At 36.4% G+C, this 21,896-nt stretch overlaps 1 protein-coding gene across 1 annotated transcript in view; it reads right to left on the bottom strand.

Annotated features, from left to right (window-relative positions):
- The window catches only part of CAMK4 (calcium/calmodulin dependent protein kinase IV), a 216,875-nt gene that overhangs the window by 82,781 nt on the left and 112,198 nt on the right, over window positions 1–21,896 (bottom strand). Inside the window, exon 5 of the mRNA XM_043974969.1 lies at window positions 20,727–20,799. Within this exon, the coding sequence (XP_043830904.1) occupies window positions 20,727–20,799 (73 nt within the window). The remainder of the gene's footprint in view (window positions 1–20,726; window positions 20,800–21,896) is intronic.

Raw genomic sequence — 21,896 nt, 5'->3', positions numbered from 1 at the left:
AAACCACAATGATGCTGTGTATATCAACAACTGACCCTTCACAATGGTGCCCACATAAATGTTGGGGAAGTGCTTACTGGTAACCACTGAGTTGCTAAATCCTATGTATTCATTCTGTAGTTGCTAATTGAAAGTATTTAAGGGCAAACTTTCCAGCTTAGTTATACAGTATTCACAGGAATGTAGTTGGTCACTCTATATGTCAAAACAAAGTCACAAATATTCTGAAATAATTTTAATTTCTCTACTCTGGATGATTTGTGTAAAACTACTGATTTGCTTAATGGCTGTCACCTGCTGATCTAGATGCAGTTAAAAATCAGTATTTACTTTTATACAAATCTCCATTTTAGAAATGAAAACTACCCAGAATACAAACATGTAAGTATGTATTTAAGACTTCTCCTTAGGGGAAAAAAAAAAGATATGTTCCGATCTGTGGGTAGATCTCTGGTCTTCTGCCATATTTGGTGTGTTGCTATGTTACTTTTATTTCTGTGGAGAAAAACTTCCTTGAAAAAAAAATGAACAGATTGCCCAGACTATGTCAGCTTTGTGCAAAATAAAAACCAGCAAGAATCTCACGTATTAGAACCATAGAAAATTATAACGGAAAAATTGGAATATCAAATAACTAGATATTTAAAATGCATTTGGATTTTACCAATAATTCATACATGACCTAAAAATTAGTTCATATTGTACAAAAAAGTAAAATAATGCAGAAAATAAAAAATACAGAAGAATGGTAAAGACAAACCCTGTGCTAAAGGCAAGGAGGATATTCATTACTCTGCTTTGGTACAATAACACTTTTTAGTACATTAGTGATCACTTATATACCTCAGGATGGGAGTCAAATCAAGAAAAAATATTTCTTTTTTATTAGGTGTACAGATCTAGAGCTGAATGGGGCCTCAGGGTCCAAATAATCTGACAGCCTCATTTTACAGATAAGGAAATTGAGGCCCAGAGGCAAAGCAACTTGTCCTAAGTCACATAAATCATATATGTCAGATGGAGAATTTAAATCCAAAGTCAGTGTTCTTTCTACCACACCATGAAGCTATGCGATAGAACTTGAAAGTTTACAAAGCACTTTCTCCACAATGCTAGTGGGAAGTTCAAGTAGGAGTATCATATCTTATAGATGAGGATACTACTAAGGCTCAGAGGAGCTAAGAGACTTTTCCATGTCCATATGTCCAGTAATTGTAAAGGATTTGAACCCAGGTCTTCTTAGCTCAAGGCCAGTATACTTTCTATTACATCATGTAGATTATCACTAAAATTATACACATTAACAATGCCCTGTATAATGGAAATATTGACTAATGAGGGGCCAGTCCTTAAACTACAAAGTAATAAGTTCTGCCTTGTAACAAACTCATATAAGGTTTAATAAGCCTCCTTAAGAAATTACATTATAGAAGGGCCTTTTTTTGTGGGGCAATGAGGGTTAAGTGACTTGCCCAGGGTCACACAGCTAGTAGTGCCAAGTGTCTGAGGCCAGATTCGAAGTCAGGTCCTCCTGGGCCAGTGCTCTATTCACTGTGCCACCTAGCTGCCCCTAGAAGGGCCGTTTCTATTCCAACTTGAGAGCATATGAAGGCATGCTCTATTTTCTATTGGGTTTATTGGGTGGAAAAGTCTTTCAACTAGGTATTAACCTGGAACAGAAGATATATACAAAAGGTTCTAGCAGTTGAATTTTCTCCTCTGGCAGCTTTCACATAAAGGCAACTTCCTCTGGGTGGGAGGAGGAGATAGATGACCACCTGTCTGCCATGTGTCTGTGAATATATGGACTTGTTTTTTTTCTGACCCTAAGTAATAATATTTAGAGACAGAATTGAGCAAGTTGTGACCTAGTGAGCTTCAGAAATTCAGAAAATCACTCAGAGATGCAGCAATTGGAGTCCATGGCAGAGTCTTCCAGTAGCTGAAGTAGCTAAGTCCAAGTGAAGAGTCAACAAAGTAGCCTAGAAACCTGCTTGACCCACCCTAGCAAGAAGCCAGTCCAACTGATCAAGGGAGTGACTTGCCCATCAATCATACCACACCTCAAAGTGAACTTGGTAGGGCCTCCACAAAGTGAGAAAAGGAGTTCAAGGGCCAAGAAGTACCTTCCTCATTCCTACTTGAAGGGAAGATGTTTTGTAGCAACACCTTTAATTTTAAGTCCACTGTCCCCAGAAATGGCTTATGGAGATAACTCTCAGTTTGATTTTTGTACTTCAGTCCTTACTATATCTTCTCAGTAAATATTCTCTTGTAAAAGCAATTTGATATTGATTTGTTAATTGATGTTAGGGAAATATCAACCTCTTAAATGATATTAGGGAGAACACACCAGATGGAGGCTTGTGAGCATTCCCTCAGTGTTATCCCTAGAATCTTGAGGAGAGAAGTAGCAGCCACCCTCTGGGGACCCAGAATTCCAGTGGGAATCCGAATTATAGAAATTCTGTTGTGTGATGTGATGGGGAAAGTACAATTGTTTTCCCCTCAACAGTCTCCTAGTTGCATCTAAGGATGTGGGCAGAATTATCTTGAAGCATATACATAATCATCATAACAAAGTAATTAATTGAAAAATCAAGTTATAATATACAGTTGGCATTTTGCAAACTCATCATGAGCATTCTCATCTTCCTACTCCTCCTTCAGCAATCAGGATTAAGTGACTTGCCCAGGATCACACAGCTAGTAAATGTTTGAGGCCAGATTTAAACTCAGATCTTACTGACTCCAGGGCCAGTGCTCTATGCACTGTGCCACCTAACTGCCTCATGCATCTTCCTTTTACTCACTTTCTATATTACTCTTTCAACAGATCCCAATAATTTCACTATAGATAGTTATGCAAATGACTCCCAAATGTATCTATCCAGCCCTACTTATGGTCCTAGGCTCTGGTTATGAATCTACAATCACTTATTGGGCGCTTCCAACTTGATCTCCCCATGGCATCTCAAAATCAACATTTTCAAAACTGAACACGTTATTTTTGTCTCTAACCCCACTCCAATGCTGCATTTTCTTAGTTCTGTTCCAGGCATCACCATCCCACCAGGTCCCCAGGTTTGCAATCTTAGCATTACTCTTGATTCTTCTGTCTCCTTTACCCCATATATAGACTCACTTATCAAATCTTGTAATTTCTACCTCAGCATTATCTCTCATATCCATCTTTGTCCTTTATTAACAAAGTTGCTCCCCTAATTCAGGCCTTCATCTTCTCTTGCTTGGCCTATTACAGTGACCTCCTAATTGCTACCACTATTTCATCTCTCCTCTCTCTAATTCATTCTCTACATAGTTGCCAAAGTGATTTTCCAAAGTATGGAGCTGATCTGTGTCTCCACTACTCAGTAAACTTCAGTGGTTCCATGTTGCCTCTAGCAATGTTTAGCTTTTAGAGGCCTTAAAAACCTGACACTAAACCTATCTTTCCAAACTTATATATCACTCCCCTTCCCATATTATTCTATGAGCCAAAGTGGCTTTATTGATATTCCTCACATGGAACATTCCAACTCCCTTCCTGATGTGTTTGTGTGGCTGTCCTTCTTGCTTGGAATGCACTCCCATCTCAATTCCAGTTCTTAAAATTCATCAATTCCTTCAAAACTCAGGTAACATCTTCTACATGAAGCCTTTCTTATTTCCCAAGTTTCTAGTGCTCCCCTAAAATTAACCATTTAATATATGTATGTTTGTGTATATACATATTTATGCATTTATACATCTATGTATCTATGCTCATGTACAGGCATATGTGTACACACACACACACACACACACACACACACACATATATATATATAGTGTACATATACATTGTATACAGACATTGTATTCTAAATACATTTACAATATGCACATATACAATATGCAGCTAGGTGGCATGGTGGATAGAGTGCCAAGCCTGGAGTCAGGAAGACCTGAGTTCAAAACCAACCTCACATAGTTACTAGCTGCATGCCCCTGGGCAAGTCACTTAACACTATTTGTCTCAGTTTCCTCACCTGAAAATGGGCTAGAGAAGGAAATGGCAAACCACTCCAGTATCTCTGCCAAGAAAAGCCCAAATGGGATCATGAAGAGTCCGACATAACTAAAATGATTGAACAATAATAGACATGTATAAATATGTGCATATGTGCATGTGTGTATATGCAATACATATATGTATATAAATACATATTATGGAGTTAATTTATATATATATAATATGGTCAATTAAATGTACATGCACACATATGAATTTTTGTATATATGTATACATATATCTATGGATGTGTAGGTATTATTTCTGTCAGTAGAATATAAGCTTCCAGAGGGAAGGAATTGTTTCATTTTTATCTTTGTATTCCCAGACCAGTGCCTGGCATATAGGGGGTGCTTAATAAGTACCCATTGATTGATGGATTGATCTTGAGGAAGAGACCTTTTAAGAACTATTGCAGCTGCATCTTGAAATAACAATTTAAAAAATCAGCTTAAGGGGCAGCTAGGTGGCACAGTGGATAGAGCACTGGCCCTGGAGTTGGGAGTACCTGAGTTCAAATCCGGCCTCAGACATTTAACACTTACTAGCTGTGTGACCCTGGGCAAGTCACTTAACCCCAATTGCCTCACTAAAAAAACAAACAAAAAATCAGCTTAAGTATTCAGAGTAAGATTCAAGCAGCAAAGCTAGCACTATATTATTATTGCAGAGGCCCTGAACAGATTCTCCTTGAATTTATACAAGCATCTCAAATCTCTAGTGAGTATTTTAGAGTGTTAACTTTTTTTTAACCTTACATTTAACTAGAACAAAAATAAATATTCTCTTCTATCAATCAAAAACTGTAGACTTAGCAGGCTCATGTTATTAAAGATAATGCAAAGTAACATTTAATTCCTTTAAGACAGGAAATGCTCCACTAATTCTGGCATCGGGCTTGTACTGTACATAAATTAAAATAATCTCAATTTTTTTCCTATGGCTAATTATTGAAATAATCATATATAACTGGTTAGCTGGAGATTGACTCCAGTAACTCTTTGCCATCCCTGATAAGGAAAAAAAAAGAAATTTATGCTTGCCTTCAAAAAACTAGCTTTTGATCTCATTCCTTTCTGAAAAAGGTTGAGTATTGAATTATTTTTTTCCAGCTGAGGCAGCATTTCATGTTCCAGAGCAGTCTCTTGCATGCAAACTATGTATCAATTTCTAAAGAAGTCAGTACTCAATTATAGATGGAGTGTGCTGGAGCCAGCTCTAACCTGCCTGAGAGCCTATTATTAAATTTTCTGTCTGAGCCTCAGAAATATACAATCACTACAGAACTGTGTTTGATTTATTGTTTTGCTGTTTGACAGATTTAAGAAAGTATAAACATGCAGATTAAACTTAAAAGTGTGTTTATACATTTTCCCCCCAGAGATCCTGGATGTTAAATATTTACTAGCCACATACATGTGTTGTTCTAAAAATATCACTTGAGTTCAGCAGGAGTGCAATAGAAGACTCAGGAAATAAAGTCCTCACCAAACCATAGGCTGGGTGACTGCAGGCTAACAGCTACTACACTACAGCTGCCGACAATAACTGGCATTTATACAGCATGTTAAGGTTTGCAAAGTAATTTATATTCATTACCTCATTTGAGCTTAATAACACCCTCAGTTACAGAGACCAATATGAATTCTGCTCCTGGGCCTTTAGCAGTTTGCAATGTGCCACCTAATAATACTGAGGGAAGGGTTGCAAATGCTATGCAGGGGCAGCTAGGTGGCGCAGGGGATAGAGCACTGGCCCTGGAGTCAGGAGTACCTGAGTTCAAATCCGGCCTCAGACACCTAACACTTACTAGCTGTGTGACCCTGGGCAAGTCACTTAACCCCAATTGCCTCACTTAAAACAAACAAACAAACAAGCAAATGCTATGCAATCATTGAATTTTGGATCTGGGTCAGAACTCTAGTTTAACTTTCTATCCAAATCATGAATCCTTTGTATGACCCTCATGACAAGAACGATTTAGCCTATTACTCACTTCTAAGTGACAGCTGTAATCATTAGAAAGTTCTTTCTTGGGGCAGCTAGGTGGTGCAGTAGATAGGGAGCTAGCCCTGGATTCAGGAGGACCTGAGTTCAAATGTGACTTCAGACACTTAACACTTACTAGCTGTGTGACCCTGAGCAAGTCACTTAACCCTCATTACCCCACACACACAAAAAAATCTGCCCTTCCCCATCCAAGCAGAATAAGCCCAGTATACCTTTCTCCATGTGGGGATTCTTCAGTCACTTTAAAACAGCTATAAAGTCTTTCTTCTGGGCTAAGAAAGTTCTTTCTTTTATTGACATAAAATGTTTTATTGTAATTTTTTTTGTGGAGCAATGGGGGTTGAGTGACTTGCCCAGGGTCACACAGCTAGTAAATGTCAAGTATCTGAGGCTGGATTTGAACTCAGGTATTCCTGAATCCAGGGCCAGTGCTCTATCCACTGCGCCACCTAGCTGCCCCCTGTTTTATTGTAATTTTAAGGGATTCTTTAATATGTTGGGTAGTGAGAGTGAACCAGGGGATCAAAATGCTTGAAAAGCACATTAAAATTGATTCATTCAGCAACATCCCACAGAAATCAATACTTAAGAATTAACCTCTAAGGAGCTATGCAGTGCATGCCCCCTTGGGGCTCATTCATCCAACTCGTACCACTACTCTCCAGAGAGGGAGCTGTTACTACTCTGAGGGTTCTAGGATTGTGGCTGGTATCTCTGTGGGTGGCTATCTTCTTCATCAGTTCATAAGGCCCCACTAGTGTGTTTCCCTTTCACAATCAAGCAGTAGATTAGTTAGATATTTAACAAAGGCATTTATCCAAATGACTTAGCAAGAACAGTAATTACAAATAAATTCCCTGTGTATCAGAAGCACACTTGCCCACAAATACAACCAAAATCTAGAAGGGGAAATAGTGAGCAGGAATACAAAGTTCAATGGTAATAGGGCACAAGTACAGGAAACATATGTGGCCATGGCAATTCACGACTATACAAGGCTTTGATTATCTTCCTTCAAAGAGTCCCCATAAAGTTCCAAAGAAGTAGATCTGCTATTGAGCTAGGCTAGCCTATGTCTCTGCTGCTAGGCTGTGTTTCCAGGATGCTAAATGGGCATCAAGCTGAGCAGGCCACTCTACCACTGGTTTGTTCTCAGGGTGCAGAGTCTCTGCTTGATAGGTCAGTCTATTGGTCACCTAGGATCATTATTTAATGGGCAGCTATAGACTTTTTTAAACCTTCAGCACTGGTTGAATAGAGGGCTACTGCAGCCTCTTCATTTGAGTGTTACTGTGCTCTTTTTTAGCAGGAGCGCTACCAAAGCTCTTTCATCTATGGCAGTCACTCTTAGCTGAAGATCAGAAAAAGCTTTTCTCTACTTTCACTCCCTTAGAACCATAGCTGTAAGTCAACTCAAGGCAGGAGATAGAAGATTCACCTCTCCTTTTCAATGTATTTTTCTGGTTCAAAAACTGCTTCCCTTAATAAACAACTCCAGGTTCCCTTTGGTGTTTTTCATATCCGATATTGCTGGGAGAATCTAATGCAGATAGGTGGCTAAGGACAACTGTATTAATTCAGCTTATACCCTGGAGGTGTTGTTATTGTCTTTTTGACTTCTTCATACACAGTTAAGGTATCCAAACTCTTTCAAAGGTGGGGAATGTCTATTTTGTATCTGAAAGCCTCCCCTTTTATTATTCAAAGTCTTTGTCTTTATAGCCACTTTAGAAAGTCAGCTTTTGCTGGTCTTACTTTACTTTTTCTTTGAATATATAATACATACATATATATGTGTATGTGTGTACCAAAACAAGTATCTTTTAAATATGAGTTGGAAACCTCAAATACTTTTATTCTCCATATTTCCCTGGTATCCTGGGAAGCAGAAGAAAGATGATCATACATGAAGAACCTCAGTTGATATTTAATTCAATAAATGTTTATTCGTACTTCCTATATATAAGGCACTATACTAGGTAGGGGTGGTACAAAGACTAAAATAAAACAATCACTACCTTCAGAGAGCTTACATTCTATTGGGGAGATACAACATATATACAACATGTACTTATAAAGGTATACAAGGGAATATGAGAAGATGGAGAGCACTAACAACTACACAGATTAGGGAGGCCTTCATAGAGGAAGTGATATTTAAGTTGAGCCTCGAAGGATACAAAAGACTGTTAGAAGTAGAGATGGAGGCAATACATTCCTTATCCCATACAAGTGTGGGAGATGGAAAATCACATTTGGGACATGGCTAGTTGTACAATTTAGCATACAATACTTTAAGGAACAGTGTGAAATAAGACTAGAAAGGAAACATGAAGCATAGAGCATTAAATCCCAAGTCGAAGAATTTGTATTTTATCAGAAAGGTACCAGGGACCCACTGGGAAATTTTGATTAGGGAAATAATGTTAAAAATCTTTGCCTTAAGAAGGTTTTTGGCAACTGGAGAAGAATGGGACTAGAAATGGGAGAAAAAGATAGGAGGCTATTGCACTAGTCCAGACAATTGGTGATGAAAACCTAAACTAAAAAAGGCTGTGGTTACAGAAGAGGACAAATGAGATATGTTCTGAAAATTGAATTGATAGAATTCAATAACTTAGTATAACTGTTTTATTATATGAACATTAAAAAGCAAATCTAATACTATTCTCTTTATGAACTGGAACTTGGGCCCTATTTGCCCAGTATCAGTGAATTGTTGAGTATTCCTTGTCCCTTAAAATTTTCCTGATTATATTTTTGTTTTGTTTTGTTTTGTTGAGGCAATTGGGGTTAAGTGACTTGCCCAAGGTCACACAGCTAGTAAGTGTTAAGTGTTTGAGGCTGGATTTGAACTCAGGTCCTCCTGAATCCAGGGCCGGTGCTCTCTCCACTGCGCCACCTAGCTGCCCCCCTGATTATATCTTAATGCTATAAATTAGTATTTTTCATCTACTTCATCCTCAAAATAAATAACAGTTCAATGACTTCATATTGATAGTTTTTCATCATCTCTAAATAATTACCCATGTTTCTTTGGAATAAGATCTTTTTTAAAAAACTTGTACAATTATTATTATAATTTTTCATTTGGAAATCCTCACTCCACATCACACCACAGCAATAAATTCAAATTTGAATAGCAAGAGACAAAATTCTCCGGAAAAAAAAGGCATCCAATTTTCACAGGAACAGACAAACTTAAAACTCTAATTTCTGAAGTGGGTGTACAGAGCTAAATTTAACTCTTGGCAATAAAGGACAATGAATGAATGAAACATTTATCAAGTGCTTAATAGAAAAAAAAGTTCCTAATCTCAAGGAGCTCACATTTCAATGGGAAAGATAACATATATGGATGATTTCAGCTGTAAGTCAGATGAAAAAATTCCATAGTTAGAGTAAAGCAGATGTTAATGCCTCTTCTTTAAGTTCATTTCTGCTGACGAGATTACACATACACATATACAGAAAATTTTATAATGCAATTAAAATACACTAAATATTTAGAAAAATTACAAAATAGTACTTATGTTGAAAGTAACACTATTTTTCTAATTTCTCAGGTTTGTAATGTTGGCATTATGCTCAACTCCTTACCCTACATATCCAAACAGTTTGCAAATCTCACCATTTCTACCTCATCTTTCAAATCTGAACCATTCTTTATACTTGTACAACTTATATTAGTTGAAGTCCTTAACATCTCTTACCTAGATCATTGCAACAGCCTCTTAATTGGCTTCCCTGCCTTGTCTCTAGTTTATCTTACTACTAAAGTGATTTTCCTTAAAACCATGTCTGATCATGTCACTACCTTACTCCTTCAATTCAGTGACTCCCTGTTACCTTAAGGATAAAATATAAACATTTCTCTTTAGTTCTTAAAGCCTTTAATAACCTTTCCCCAACCTACCTTTCTGGCCTCATTGGACATTATCCCTCTTCTTGCACTCTGAATCTAGCCAAACCAGACTCCATTCCTCACACATAACATTCCATCTTGTCTCTGTGCCTTTGAACCAGCCATCCCACATGCCTGAAATCCCCTCCTGTACTCATGTCTGTCTGCCTCATAGAATCTTCCTCTTCCTTCAAGACACAGCCCAAGCTCTACTGCTACACGAAAGCTTTCCTTATCCCTCCTTTGTATTTGTTTGCTTTATATTTAGTCTGCATATATTTATATTCTAGTTTTACATTGGAATGTAAGTTTGTTGAAAGAAGGGTTTATTTCATTTGTTGTATTTGTGTCCCTATTGCTTATATGTTATAGGTGTCTTTTAAATACTTCCTGACTGATAGAGATTGACTGATTGGTGACATCTAAGGAAGACATTACTTTCAGTTACTTCTAAGAGAAGGTTTAAGGGAAGTAGTTAAACCTAAGATGGGCTTTGAAATGAGGAAAGTTTCAATAGATGGAGATGGTATAGTCAGGCATGAAGATGGGAGTAGAAAAAAGTAGGGTGAGTTTAGGGAAAGGTGAGTAGTTTACAGTGGTTAGACTGTAGATTATCCAAAGGGGAAAATTGGGAGGAAAGGCAAAAAAAGTAAATTAGAGACATTAAGATACTGCAACCAAATTTGGTAGGCATTAGGAGCTATTGAAGACTTTTGAGTGTTGTGGAAATTTATTTTGATTTGGGGACCCTACCTTTAGGCTGAGATTAGAAAGCCTTAGGCCCTCAGGGTCTCCCCCCTCCTCCTCAGCTTCAGCTGAGTGAAAAAGCCCTGTGGTCTATACAAGACGCCAGGTCAGACAGCTGGGGGGGAAAAAAAGCCCCCAGCTCCCTCTGACCTGAGCGGATCCCGGATAGCCTGTGCTGAGGCACATGAAACTTGGAGCGCACCCCCCCCACACACCAGCCGCAGCTCTGGCTGGCGGATTAACTTGGTCTGTGGGGGCGAAGGAAGCCCCGAGATTTGAGTGGAGAGAAGAAAAGGTATATATAGACCTGGGAGGCAGATGAGAGGAAGGCTGACTAGAGCAAGGGAAGCTGACTAGGAGAGACGGACTAGATAAAGGACAGACTAGAGGAAGGAGACAGATGGAGGAGACGGACTAGAGGAAGGAGACTCGAGGAAGGACTAGGAGAGAGGCTGACCAGAGGGGAGCCCGGACAAGGACGGAGGAGAGTTCGGTTCGGAAAAGGAGAGACGGGTCTGACAAGGTTACAGGCCTTAATACAAACCAGGGAAAGTGTAACTTGCCCTGAGGCCGGAGGTGGCTAAGGCCCTTACTGTATTCAAGAAGTCAGGTGCGAAAGAGACCGCAGGAAAGCAGTCAGGTTGTACACTTTATTTCCCTGTATTCCTAATTTGAAATAGTATCTCATAAATAAACTCTGCTTTGATTATTTAGTTAGAGCCTTCTTAATCTTTAGTCTATCAGTTTGGGAGCAGTGTGGTGGAACTTTATCATTAAATTAACATTAAATTAACGAAGTCAGATAGCTAAATAGTAAAAAGTCCCCAGTTTAGTCCTCCAGTCAGATTAGCCCCCCAAATTAGGCTAGTCAATTTAAAAATATTCTAACAGTGTGAAAGTGTTGTGATCATAGCTAAGAGTTACGAATATTACTATAGCAATGTGTGATGTAAAGGATGGATTTTAGACTAGTCATAAAACCATTGCATCAGTCCAGTCAAAAGTTAATAAGGGGAGCAGCTAGGTGGTGCAGTGGATAGAGCACCAGCCCCGGAATCAGGAGTACCTGAGTTCAAATCTGGCCTCAGACACTTAACACTTACTAGCTGTGTGACCCTGGGCAAGTCACTTAACCCCAATTGCCTCACTAAAAAAATCAAAACAAACTATCCTGTGGGATTAAAAATGAAAAGGAGAAAGGTGATAGAGCAACTGATTATGTGAAATTAAAATTGAAAAGGAAATTGAGGGAATCATAAAAGAATAGAAATATCTCTTTTTGCAAAACACATGATGGTGTACATGAACCCCAAAAAGCCAACTGAGAGAAAGATTATTTCTCATATTAATAATAAATTATTGAGGGGGGCAGCTAGGTGGCACAGTGGATAAAGCACCGACCCTGGATTCAGGAAGACCTGAATTCAAATCCGACCTCAGACACTTGACACTTACGAGCTGTGTGACCCTGGGCAAGTCACTTAACCCCCACTGCCTCACAAAAAAATCAATTATTGAATTAGGACAAGGATTTTTTTTAGAAGTCTATAGGTTATTCAGTATCTGAAGGACATTGATGATAATGAGATTGAATTACTTTCTCCTCAATCTTGGTCAGACCTCATCCAGATAAGCCAATTATGTTCTACATAGGTGTAAGTGGGGATAAATTCTTTGATTAGATTACCCAAGGCTGAGCAATTTGGAAGTATATGGCATTATCAAAATTACATTGTTGCAGCCCCTCATTAGAATAGATCCACCTAGGGGCAGCTAGGTGGTACAGTGGATAAAGCACCAGCCCTGGATTCAGGAGAACCTGAGTTCAAATCCAGACTCAGACACTTGACACTTAGTAGCTGTGTGACCCTGGGCAATTCACTTAACACCACTGCCCCGCAAAAAGGAAAAAAAAAGAATAGATCCACCTCTAATTGTAATATTCATTCTTTTTAATAATTGTTAACCAGTCAGAATTGATTGCTACACTTAAGAACACTCACTCTTCCAACAGCATATAAACTGTGAGCTTTTGACATTTGATAGTGTCCCTGATCCATCTTATTGGTAATATGATAGCATTACTAACAAAATGATTAATTAACCAGAAATTATGTCTTTTCAACTATTTTTTTTGGTTAGGCAATTGGGGTTAAGTGACTTGCCCAGGGTCACACAGCTAATAAGTGTCAAGTGTCTGAGGTCGGATTTGAACTCAGGTCCTCCTGAATCCAGGGCTGGTGCTTCATCCACTGCACCAACTAGCTGCCCCCTCTTCAACTATTAAAATATCACACAACTAAAAAATAATTGAAATATTTAATAACTTTAGCAAACTTGCAGCATATAAACCCCATACAAATCAACACATTTCTTTATAATACCAATAAAACCAAGGAGAAAGAAATGTTTCATTTAAAATAATTACAAAATGTATAGAATATTTGAGATTCTACCAACCAAGATATACAGAAGGATTATATAAATGCACAACTATAAGACACTGTTTGCATAAATATAAACAGACCTAAACAACTGGAAAAATATTCATTGTTCATGAGTAAGAAAAGTCAATATAATTAAAACAATACTACCTAAATTTATTTACTTCTTTAATCAGATTACCAAAGAATTGTTTTTCAGAACCAGAAAAAAATAATGAATTTCACATGGTAGCAACAAAGGTCAAGGATCTCAAGAGAAATAATGAAAAGAGGTGAGAATGAAGGGGGACATAGCAATGCTGAATCTCAAACTAAACTACAAAGGAGTAATTCTCAAAACAATTTGATACAAGTTAAAAATAAAGAACAGATTAGGTTCATAACACAGAAGAATATATATCTATATTTTTACCTAACATCCACAATACTCACAAATGCCCCAGCTACTGGGGCATTTGACAAAACTATAGGGAAAATTAGACCAAAATAAGAAAATTTAGACTAATACCTCATACCTTATACCAAAACAAGCACCACATCAATAAATGACCTAAATATAAAAAGTTACATTATAAATTAGAGAAAATGGGAGTAAATTACCTATATTACCCATGGATATAAGAAAAGATCATGAATAAACAAGAGATAAAAAGGGCCACAGAAGATAAAATAGAAAATTTTGGTTACATTACATTAAAAAATTTTTGCACAGAGCCAATAAAGATAAGATTAAAAGAGAAAAAATAACTGGGAAAATCTTTGAAAATTTATCCAAAGTTATCATTTCTAAGAATAGATAATGAAATAATTCAGATTTATAAGGATAATAGCTACTCTCCAATAGATAACTTGGTCAAAGGATATACATAGGCAGCAATCAAGGGAAGCTCCCCATACTATGTCCAAATGAAAAAACTGCTCAAAATCATTACTATTTAGAGAAATACACATTAAAGCAATTCTGAGACCACCTCATATCCATCAAATTTGAAAATATGACCAAAAAAATGAAAATAATAAATGTTGGAGTCGCTATGGAAAAATGGGCACATTGATGTACTATTGGTAGACCTGTGAATGGATACAAACATATTGAAAAACAATTTGGAATCAAAAAGGAAAAGTTCCTAAATAGTATAGGGCCTTTGACCTAGCTCTACCAATACTAGGACTATACCCAAGAGATTAAAGAAACAAGAAAAGGTCCTATATGTAAAAAATAAAAATTTATATGGGCTATTTTTTGTGGTAGGAAAAAAATACCCTGGAAACTAAAGGCATATTTCTCATTTGAGGAATGGCTGAATAAGTTTTGTCACTACTCCACTATAAGAAATGTTGAAGGGGATAATTTCAGAAAAACCTGAGAAGAATTCTGTGAACTGATGAAAAGTGAAGTAAGCAAGATCAGAAAACAATTAATATTATAACTTTTATAAACTGATGAAGAATGAATTAAACAGAAATGAGAGAAAAATTTATACAATGACAAAAGCTGTAAAGACAACTTTGAAAATCATAATAACCATTATCAATACAATGACCTTGCATGATTCCAGAGGACCAAGGATGAAACATACTATCCAACTCTTCACAGAAAGGTGATAGATTCAGGATGCAGAATGAGATATTTTTGTATGTACCTACTACGACTATTTGTTTTATTTGAATATGAATACTTGTTACAAGGAATTTGATTTGCTTTTCTCTATTTTCTAATGGGAGGGAGAGAAAATATATTTCTGTTAGTTAATATACAATTAAAGAAAGAGGTAGGAATACTAGTGATATGGAATGTATGCATTTTTGGCTTGTCACTATATTGGTTTTTTGTTGGTTTTTTGTTTTTGTTTCTTTGTTTTGCAGGGCAATGAGGGTTAAGTGACTTGCCCAGGGTCACACAGCTAGTAAATGTCAAGTGTCTGAGGCTGGATTTGAACTCAGGTCCTCCTGAATCCAGCGCCAGTGCTCTAACCACTGCACCACCTAGCTGCCCCCCCCCCCCGATTGTCACTATATTGTTAGTTTTCATTGTTTTACTTTACTACAAGATACTTCTCACAGTGGAAGTAATCTATGAGTGTATGTAGTGTAAAAACAAAACTAATCAATAACACTTAAAAAACTCATTGTGTAACTGAAATTTCTAGCTTGGGTGACTAGTAGAATGGAAGTGCCACTAACAAACAAGGAGGATGAAGGGAGGATTTGGGGAGAAAGATCATGAGCTGGAAGTGCCACTAGAACATCCAGGGGTTGAAGTCTAGTAGGTCATTTAAAACACAGATCTAGAGCTTAGAAGAGAAATGAATATTACAGACACAGATATTTTATGTATTTCCTACTAGAGGCGATAGCCAAATTGTAGAACTTCCATATGAAAAGTGTAGAAAAAGAAAAGGGCTGTGGACAGAATAGGAGGGAACATCTATACTTAGGAAACATGCTGAGGAAGAAAAGTCCATAAAAGAGAAAGAAAAGGGTCAGAGAGATGGAAAAAATAACCACAAAAATGTAGTTATCACAGAAACTAAGAGAAGGGAAACTATAAAGAGAGTTTTCAGCGGTCTTAAATGTTATAATGAAGTAAAGGAGAGTAAAAGACAAGGCAATTTTGGAATCAGGAGGGCATTGGTGACTTTCTAGAGAAGTTTCACAGAAGTACAATACAGAAGCCAGATTGTAATAGGTTATGGAATAAGCAGATGGTAAAAAAAAAAAAATGGACACAATGCCTATAAATGACTCTAAAAATCTGGCTTCAAGAATAAAAAGGGAAATTAGCATGAGGAGGTAACAAGGTTAGCAGATTTTTTTTTAAAGATAAGAGAAATGTGAGGGTTTGTGTTTTTTTAAAACTGAGATAGAGACCAAAGCTATGGTTTCTTTGTATTGGGAATTCTCAGATGAGGAAATTGCCTCTGCCTAATACTTGTCAGAAAATTCTTTGTGAACTTAGTCTTGTCTCAAGCACCAAGAAGTTAACTGAACTGCCTAGGGTCTCATAGCCAGTGTGTGTCAGAGGCAGGACTTGAACTCTGGGCTTAAGCCATTAACACAGTATATAGCCTCTCTTGTTAATAGGGGGATGGAAAGACACTAGTGGAAAGGAGAGGACTGAAAACATAGGAGAGCAATATAACTATGAGAAAGGGTGAAAGGGGATTAATTAGGAAAAAAGAAATACAGAATGATTAAATCTACATTTTGGTCTGTATCTTTTTGCCTGTATATTCTGTATTAACTACATTTTTTATTTGGTATGGTCGGTTGTACATCTGAAAGACAGGAAATAGCAATTTTCAAAAAATTGAAAATGAGTATTACATAAAGGGTAGAGGGGAGGCAAGTAATGAGTGTGAGCAGACTATAACATAAAACCAATAAAGAAATTAAAAGAAAAATTGAATATTTTCTACAATAATTGTGCCATTCTGTTTCTTTATTGTAATTTAGGCTTTCCTTTGTAAATTTTATTTCCTATGCCATTTAATGAATGTATATTTAATAATAATATTGTTTCATAGTTTATGGCAACTTTAAGCATAAAACAGGTTCCATATCTTTCTTGATACTGATATTTTTCTAGCATTGTGTGATAGCATGATTGACTGATGATTTTTCAAAAATCACCCAATAATGTGTTTTTAGTTGTCATTTGCTTTTTGTATTCATCTTTATTAGATGTGGGGATTTTGTGCAGCAAATTATTCCTTTCTTTTTTTTATTCATTATGTCATTTCCTTTCATTCATTTTGATTGTTTAGTCCATTCACATTTAAGGTGATGATTCTTAATCTTGCTTTCATCATTTATTTCTTTTGTATTTATTTTTGCTTTACTTCCTATTCTAAGTCAGCACTTCATCCATAAAATTAGTTTCAAGTAAAGGGTTTTTTCTTTGGCCATTATCTGTGAATTTGATAAATAAGCATTTTTTTCATATTCAAAAGTTCTGGGCAATACTTCTTGTTTCCTGTAGTATTATGGTCAGTTTTTAATTTTATTATGTTTCTTTTAGGAGGAGGAGGAAAGCTTTGGTCCTTTATTTAGTTTTCCTGTTTTCAAGGTCAACCACATTGAATTATAAAAAATTCATATGTTCCTTCAAAGTTGTTGAGTTTTGCTTCTCTTCTGTAAAAATTTCCTTTATTTCTGAATTTTAAAATTCTGTATGTGCCATTCTCTTTTGCATGATTTCTGCTATTTTAAGAGATTTTCTGTTGTTGTGAGTTCTTGTCTTAGATATAGATGCCTTAAGAGTTCTGTTTTATAGCATATTTTCCATTCTACTCCTTTTAAAAGTTTTATTTCTCTATTGAACCACTTTTGGTGGGGGGTTTTCCTCTTGTTTCAGGGTCTCTGAGCAATCTGTAGAATTTCATTGGGGTTTTGGGCTCATTTCCCTTCATGGTATATTCTTTATTCATTTTGGACTTCTAAAAAATATTTTATTTTTCCTTCTCTTGAAGGTGTGTGTGGGGGGGCACATTATTAATTGATCTGTTTGTAATCTAGGCTTATACCCAGACCATCTCTCATACTTTTTTTGTTTTTCAGTGTTTGTTCTTGTATACCTTGTAGCTTGTCTCTGGCTTTCCTCTTTATTATTTGATCCCTTTTCTTTCCTCTTTTGTTTTTCTCCTTCACATATTCCTAAGTCTGAGGGCACTGAGCATCCTTGAATTTGGCATGCAGGGGTCTGGCTAGTTCCCTCCTTATAAATATATATCTCCAGAAGAAAGGCCTGGCTATAGCTAGATTTCTTCTATCCTCTCTCTTGGCTATGAAAGTCCCTTGCTTTCTAGGCAGCCATGAAAACTTCAGCTTCTGCACTCTTCCTCAATATATTGCCTTCTGTCTTTTTATTTTTTGGTGGGGGTTATATAGATTGGGTCATTGTCTAGCAGAAATTGGTTAGAGACCACCACAACTGAACCCAAATTTTAATCCTATGAGGTTATGCTGGCTGGCTAGGTTGGGAGTGAAAAGGCTGAGTAGGATCTTTAAGTATTTAACTTCTCCATTGTTATTTAACCGCACTTTTTCCTTGTGCAGGACTGGCCTTTTTATCTCGTTGATTCAATCTGAATTACTATTGATTTTGTGCACAATTCCTTCTTTTGATGTTGTCAGGTTAGAAAAGATATGCTGAAAATAACTGTGTTGGCATCTTGCCAACTATATGACGAGACACAGAATTCTAATCCTTTTTACCTCTGGGAAGTCTTAGAGAAAGTTTTTATTCTCCTTATAGGTTTACTCTGCTAAAATAAAATCAACAATGACAATTCTGGTATTTTTATGAGCCTATTTTCAAGTTTTGTTTTGTTTGCTATGCCAGTCACCACAATGCTGTAGTGCAAGAATTATTTTTCTAAAGGTACAGAATTGGGACATCAAGCAATTCATTTGTCATGCCTGGAAGAGAGTTCTGGACACTCAGTTCCCTATATACTTTGCAAAGATATCTTTGCTTAGATGTAGTTTCATTGTGTAAATAGGTACTTGGTTTTACATGCAAAGTTTCGTTAACCAGAATACTCACCGACCCATAACAAAATCATAGAAATAAGTTGTTAGACAACTACTTGAAGTGTTACATGGAAGAATATCCATATATAAGTGATGATTAGATGAAGAGCAAAATCTGATTTGCCTTAAAATAATATTCTGAAGAAAGGGATTTTTGAATCAGATTTTAGGATAGGAGATGGGGAGAGAAGAGGAGTTAGGAAGGCAATTATTGACAGAAGAAAATAGATCACCTACAGTTATTAATATCGAAATTAAAAAACAGGGTTGGGGCATAGAAAACCATTTTATTTGACCGAATTTAAATTTATATTGTGGAGTAATGAGAAAGGACTTTGCTGAGATGGGAATTCCTTCAGTGAACAGGATAGTAACATAACATTAAGACAATTTGGATTAAAGAAAGGAGACAATGAAGGTAGGGAAACAGGTAGGAGGCTATATTGCAGTTATTGAAACATATGGTAATAGGGACTCAAACTAGGTTCATGCTTATAAAACGTTTTATTTTTAAAAAAAAGAATTGACAAAAATTTGGTGAATGAATGTGATGGACAAAAGAAAGAGATAAATGGAAAATGACTGAGGTTATAAGCCCAGTGAATACATGAGATAGTGCTGTCACTGACAATAATGGTAAAATTGGGGTGACTGGAGAGAGACAATAATTGGTTTTCAACATTTTAAATCAAATATTTAGGAGTCATATCATGAAAAGATTATTAAAAGCAAGTATGTGAGATTTCCCCATAGTCATGTCTTCTATCCACCTCCCTTCAAAAAACCCAAAAAACAATAAAACAAATATAGATTTGATAGGATAAATCTATAAAACCAACTAAAGCTGAAGCCTGTTTACTCAGCACAATGTTTAGTTAGAATACATTTTTACAATTCTCTTCACAGGGGCAGCTAGGTGATTCAGTGGATAAAGCCCTGGTCCTGGATTCAGGAGGACCTGAGTTCAAATCCTACCTCAGACACTTGACACTTACTAACTGTGTGACCCTGGGCAAATCACTTAACCCTCATTGCCCTGAAAAACAAAAACAAAACAATTCTCTTCACAGAGATTGTGACGGGTTTCCCCCTCCCCCCGCTTTGTTTTCAAAATTGTGGTTTTGGACACAGAGAACTACTTCTTTTTAAGTGGGTTTGATTATCTATGTGATTGTCAGGCCAGTGTATTCTTGTCAGCCAAGCCTGGTTTCTCAGTATACTGAATAGCTAACTTTTAAATTGATAAATAACAGTGAATATTAGGCTACACTTTAATCCTTGGCAAATTTTATGAATTTTCTTTTTAACTGCTTATGTTAAGCATCTTCCCTTGAGATCTATCTTGCTTATTTGGAGAACAATTTGTTCTGAGTTTATACTCAATAACTGAATCAATCATGTATATTTTACTAGCTATTGCCCTCTTGAGTGCATTTGAAAGGTCTCAATAATTGTGGCTTTACCTCTAATTCTTTTATCCTAATAAGCTTCTCAAGAAGGAATATTTCATAGCAAACATTTATCAGTATATTTTTTCTTTACCAATGCTCTGTCTTAAAATGTTATGCATTTAGAATTGTTGTTTCTTTTTGAAAGTTAAATTGCCACGTTTTCTCTCTATTTCATGTGCTACTGGTCCAATTAAGAATAAAAAAGTCAATACAATCAGTTTAAAAGCTCCAGGCTACATATTTATCATGGTGTGTGTGTGTGTGGGGGGGTAAACAGATAAAAACAAAAAAGAAAATTTGACAAGAAAAGAGGCAGGGGAACTTCAAAAGCTATTGTCCAGTTGTTTAATTGGAAAACATTTGGCTAATATGAGAATTCATTTTAGTGAATATTTGTGCCCCTCAGGGCTATTTATATCAATAAAAAAGAAGAAAACAAGAAAATAACATTTTCAGATGATTTTCTATATAAATCATGCTGTTGTCATGATAATTTTATTAAGAATTACTATGGGAAGGAAAAAAGAATAGTTGGTGATGAGTCCTAATATTTAATTTTTTAAGCATTACTTAATACTTACCGCAACTGCCTCCAGGATCTGTTTAACTGCCTGTGCTGCATCACGCTCACTATAATAGCCTTTTTCCACAATTCTAAAAGAAATCAAGGAAATATATGGATTCAGATAGGAAGATGTAGTCTGACAAACAGTTAACCAAAATACAGTAACATTCAAATAGTTAGATTCGGTTATCATTTTCCCTGTGAATTAAGGAGTTTAAACATAGAAATGTCTTTAGATCCCTGCTTACCTTGAGGAAATAGAAGGGATTTCTTTCGTTGTCTTGCACTGTCAACCTGCTACTACAAGCGCTTAGTGCTACAAATTTGCCTTTTATTTTAAGTCTTACTTGGGGTTTGTGTCATAGAAATACTATTGCTGCTTCTGCTGCTACTGTATTGATAGCTACATGATATCATCAATATGGATACTTCATCTAATGACAAAGATAGCATCCTATCCATGTCCTCTCAACCCATATGACTTGTCTATGTCTTTCAATAAGACTATAAGCAGTCTACCTTAATGTGCTTGGGGACTTCTACTATGACCACTACCAGTACCACTACCACTACCACTACCACCACCACCACCACTGCTACTACTATAACAACAATTACTACTACTACTACTACTACTACTACTACTACTACTACTACTACTACTACTACTACTACTACTACTACTACTACTACTACTACTACTACTACTACAACTCCTCCTCTCCCACTATTACTTCCTCAATATTTCAAATCTCTGATGTTTTAGTGAAAGCATTTCCTTTGTCAGTGTTGATTGCAACCATTCTACAACTTAGAAGATAGTTCAGGAGAGTGGCTGAGGAGTCTATCATCCTGAAACTAACCCATTTTAAAATCAACCTTTCTAACTTAGGTAGAATGATTAGGTAACATCATCACCAGATATCACCAGAGAGAGACAAACCCTGAGAGATATACTGGCCAGTACTAAATTATACATGAAGAGACCTATACAATGAGCTATCAATATTCACAGAGCTAATTCTGAACATCTATCCATATACATATTTTATTATACCTAAAATTCAATTATTTTCTTTTGCCAATTTAACAACATTTAATACATGGATAAAAACTACAAAATAACCAATTATTTCAAAGAGTCAAATGTATAAAATCACCTCTTATGCTCTTTTGACTCATGGTC

This window comes from Dromiciops gliroides, chromosome 1 (genome assembly GCF_019393635.1).
Source record: "Dromiciops gliroides isolate mDroGli1 chromosome 1, mDroGli1.pri, whole genome shotgun sequence".
Lineage (NCBI taxonomy): Eukaryota > Metazoa > Chordata > Mammalia > Microbiotheria > Microbiotheriidae > Dromiciops > Dromiciops gliroides.
The sequence above is the reverse complement of the archived record's forward strand: the minus strand, read 5'-3'. Positions and strand labels throughout refer to the sequence as shown.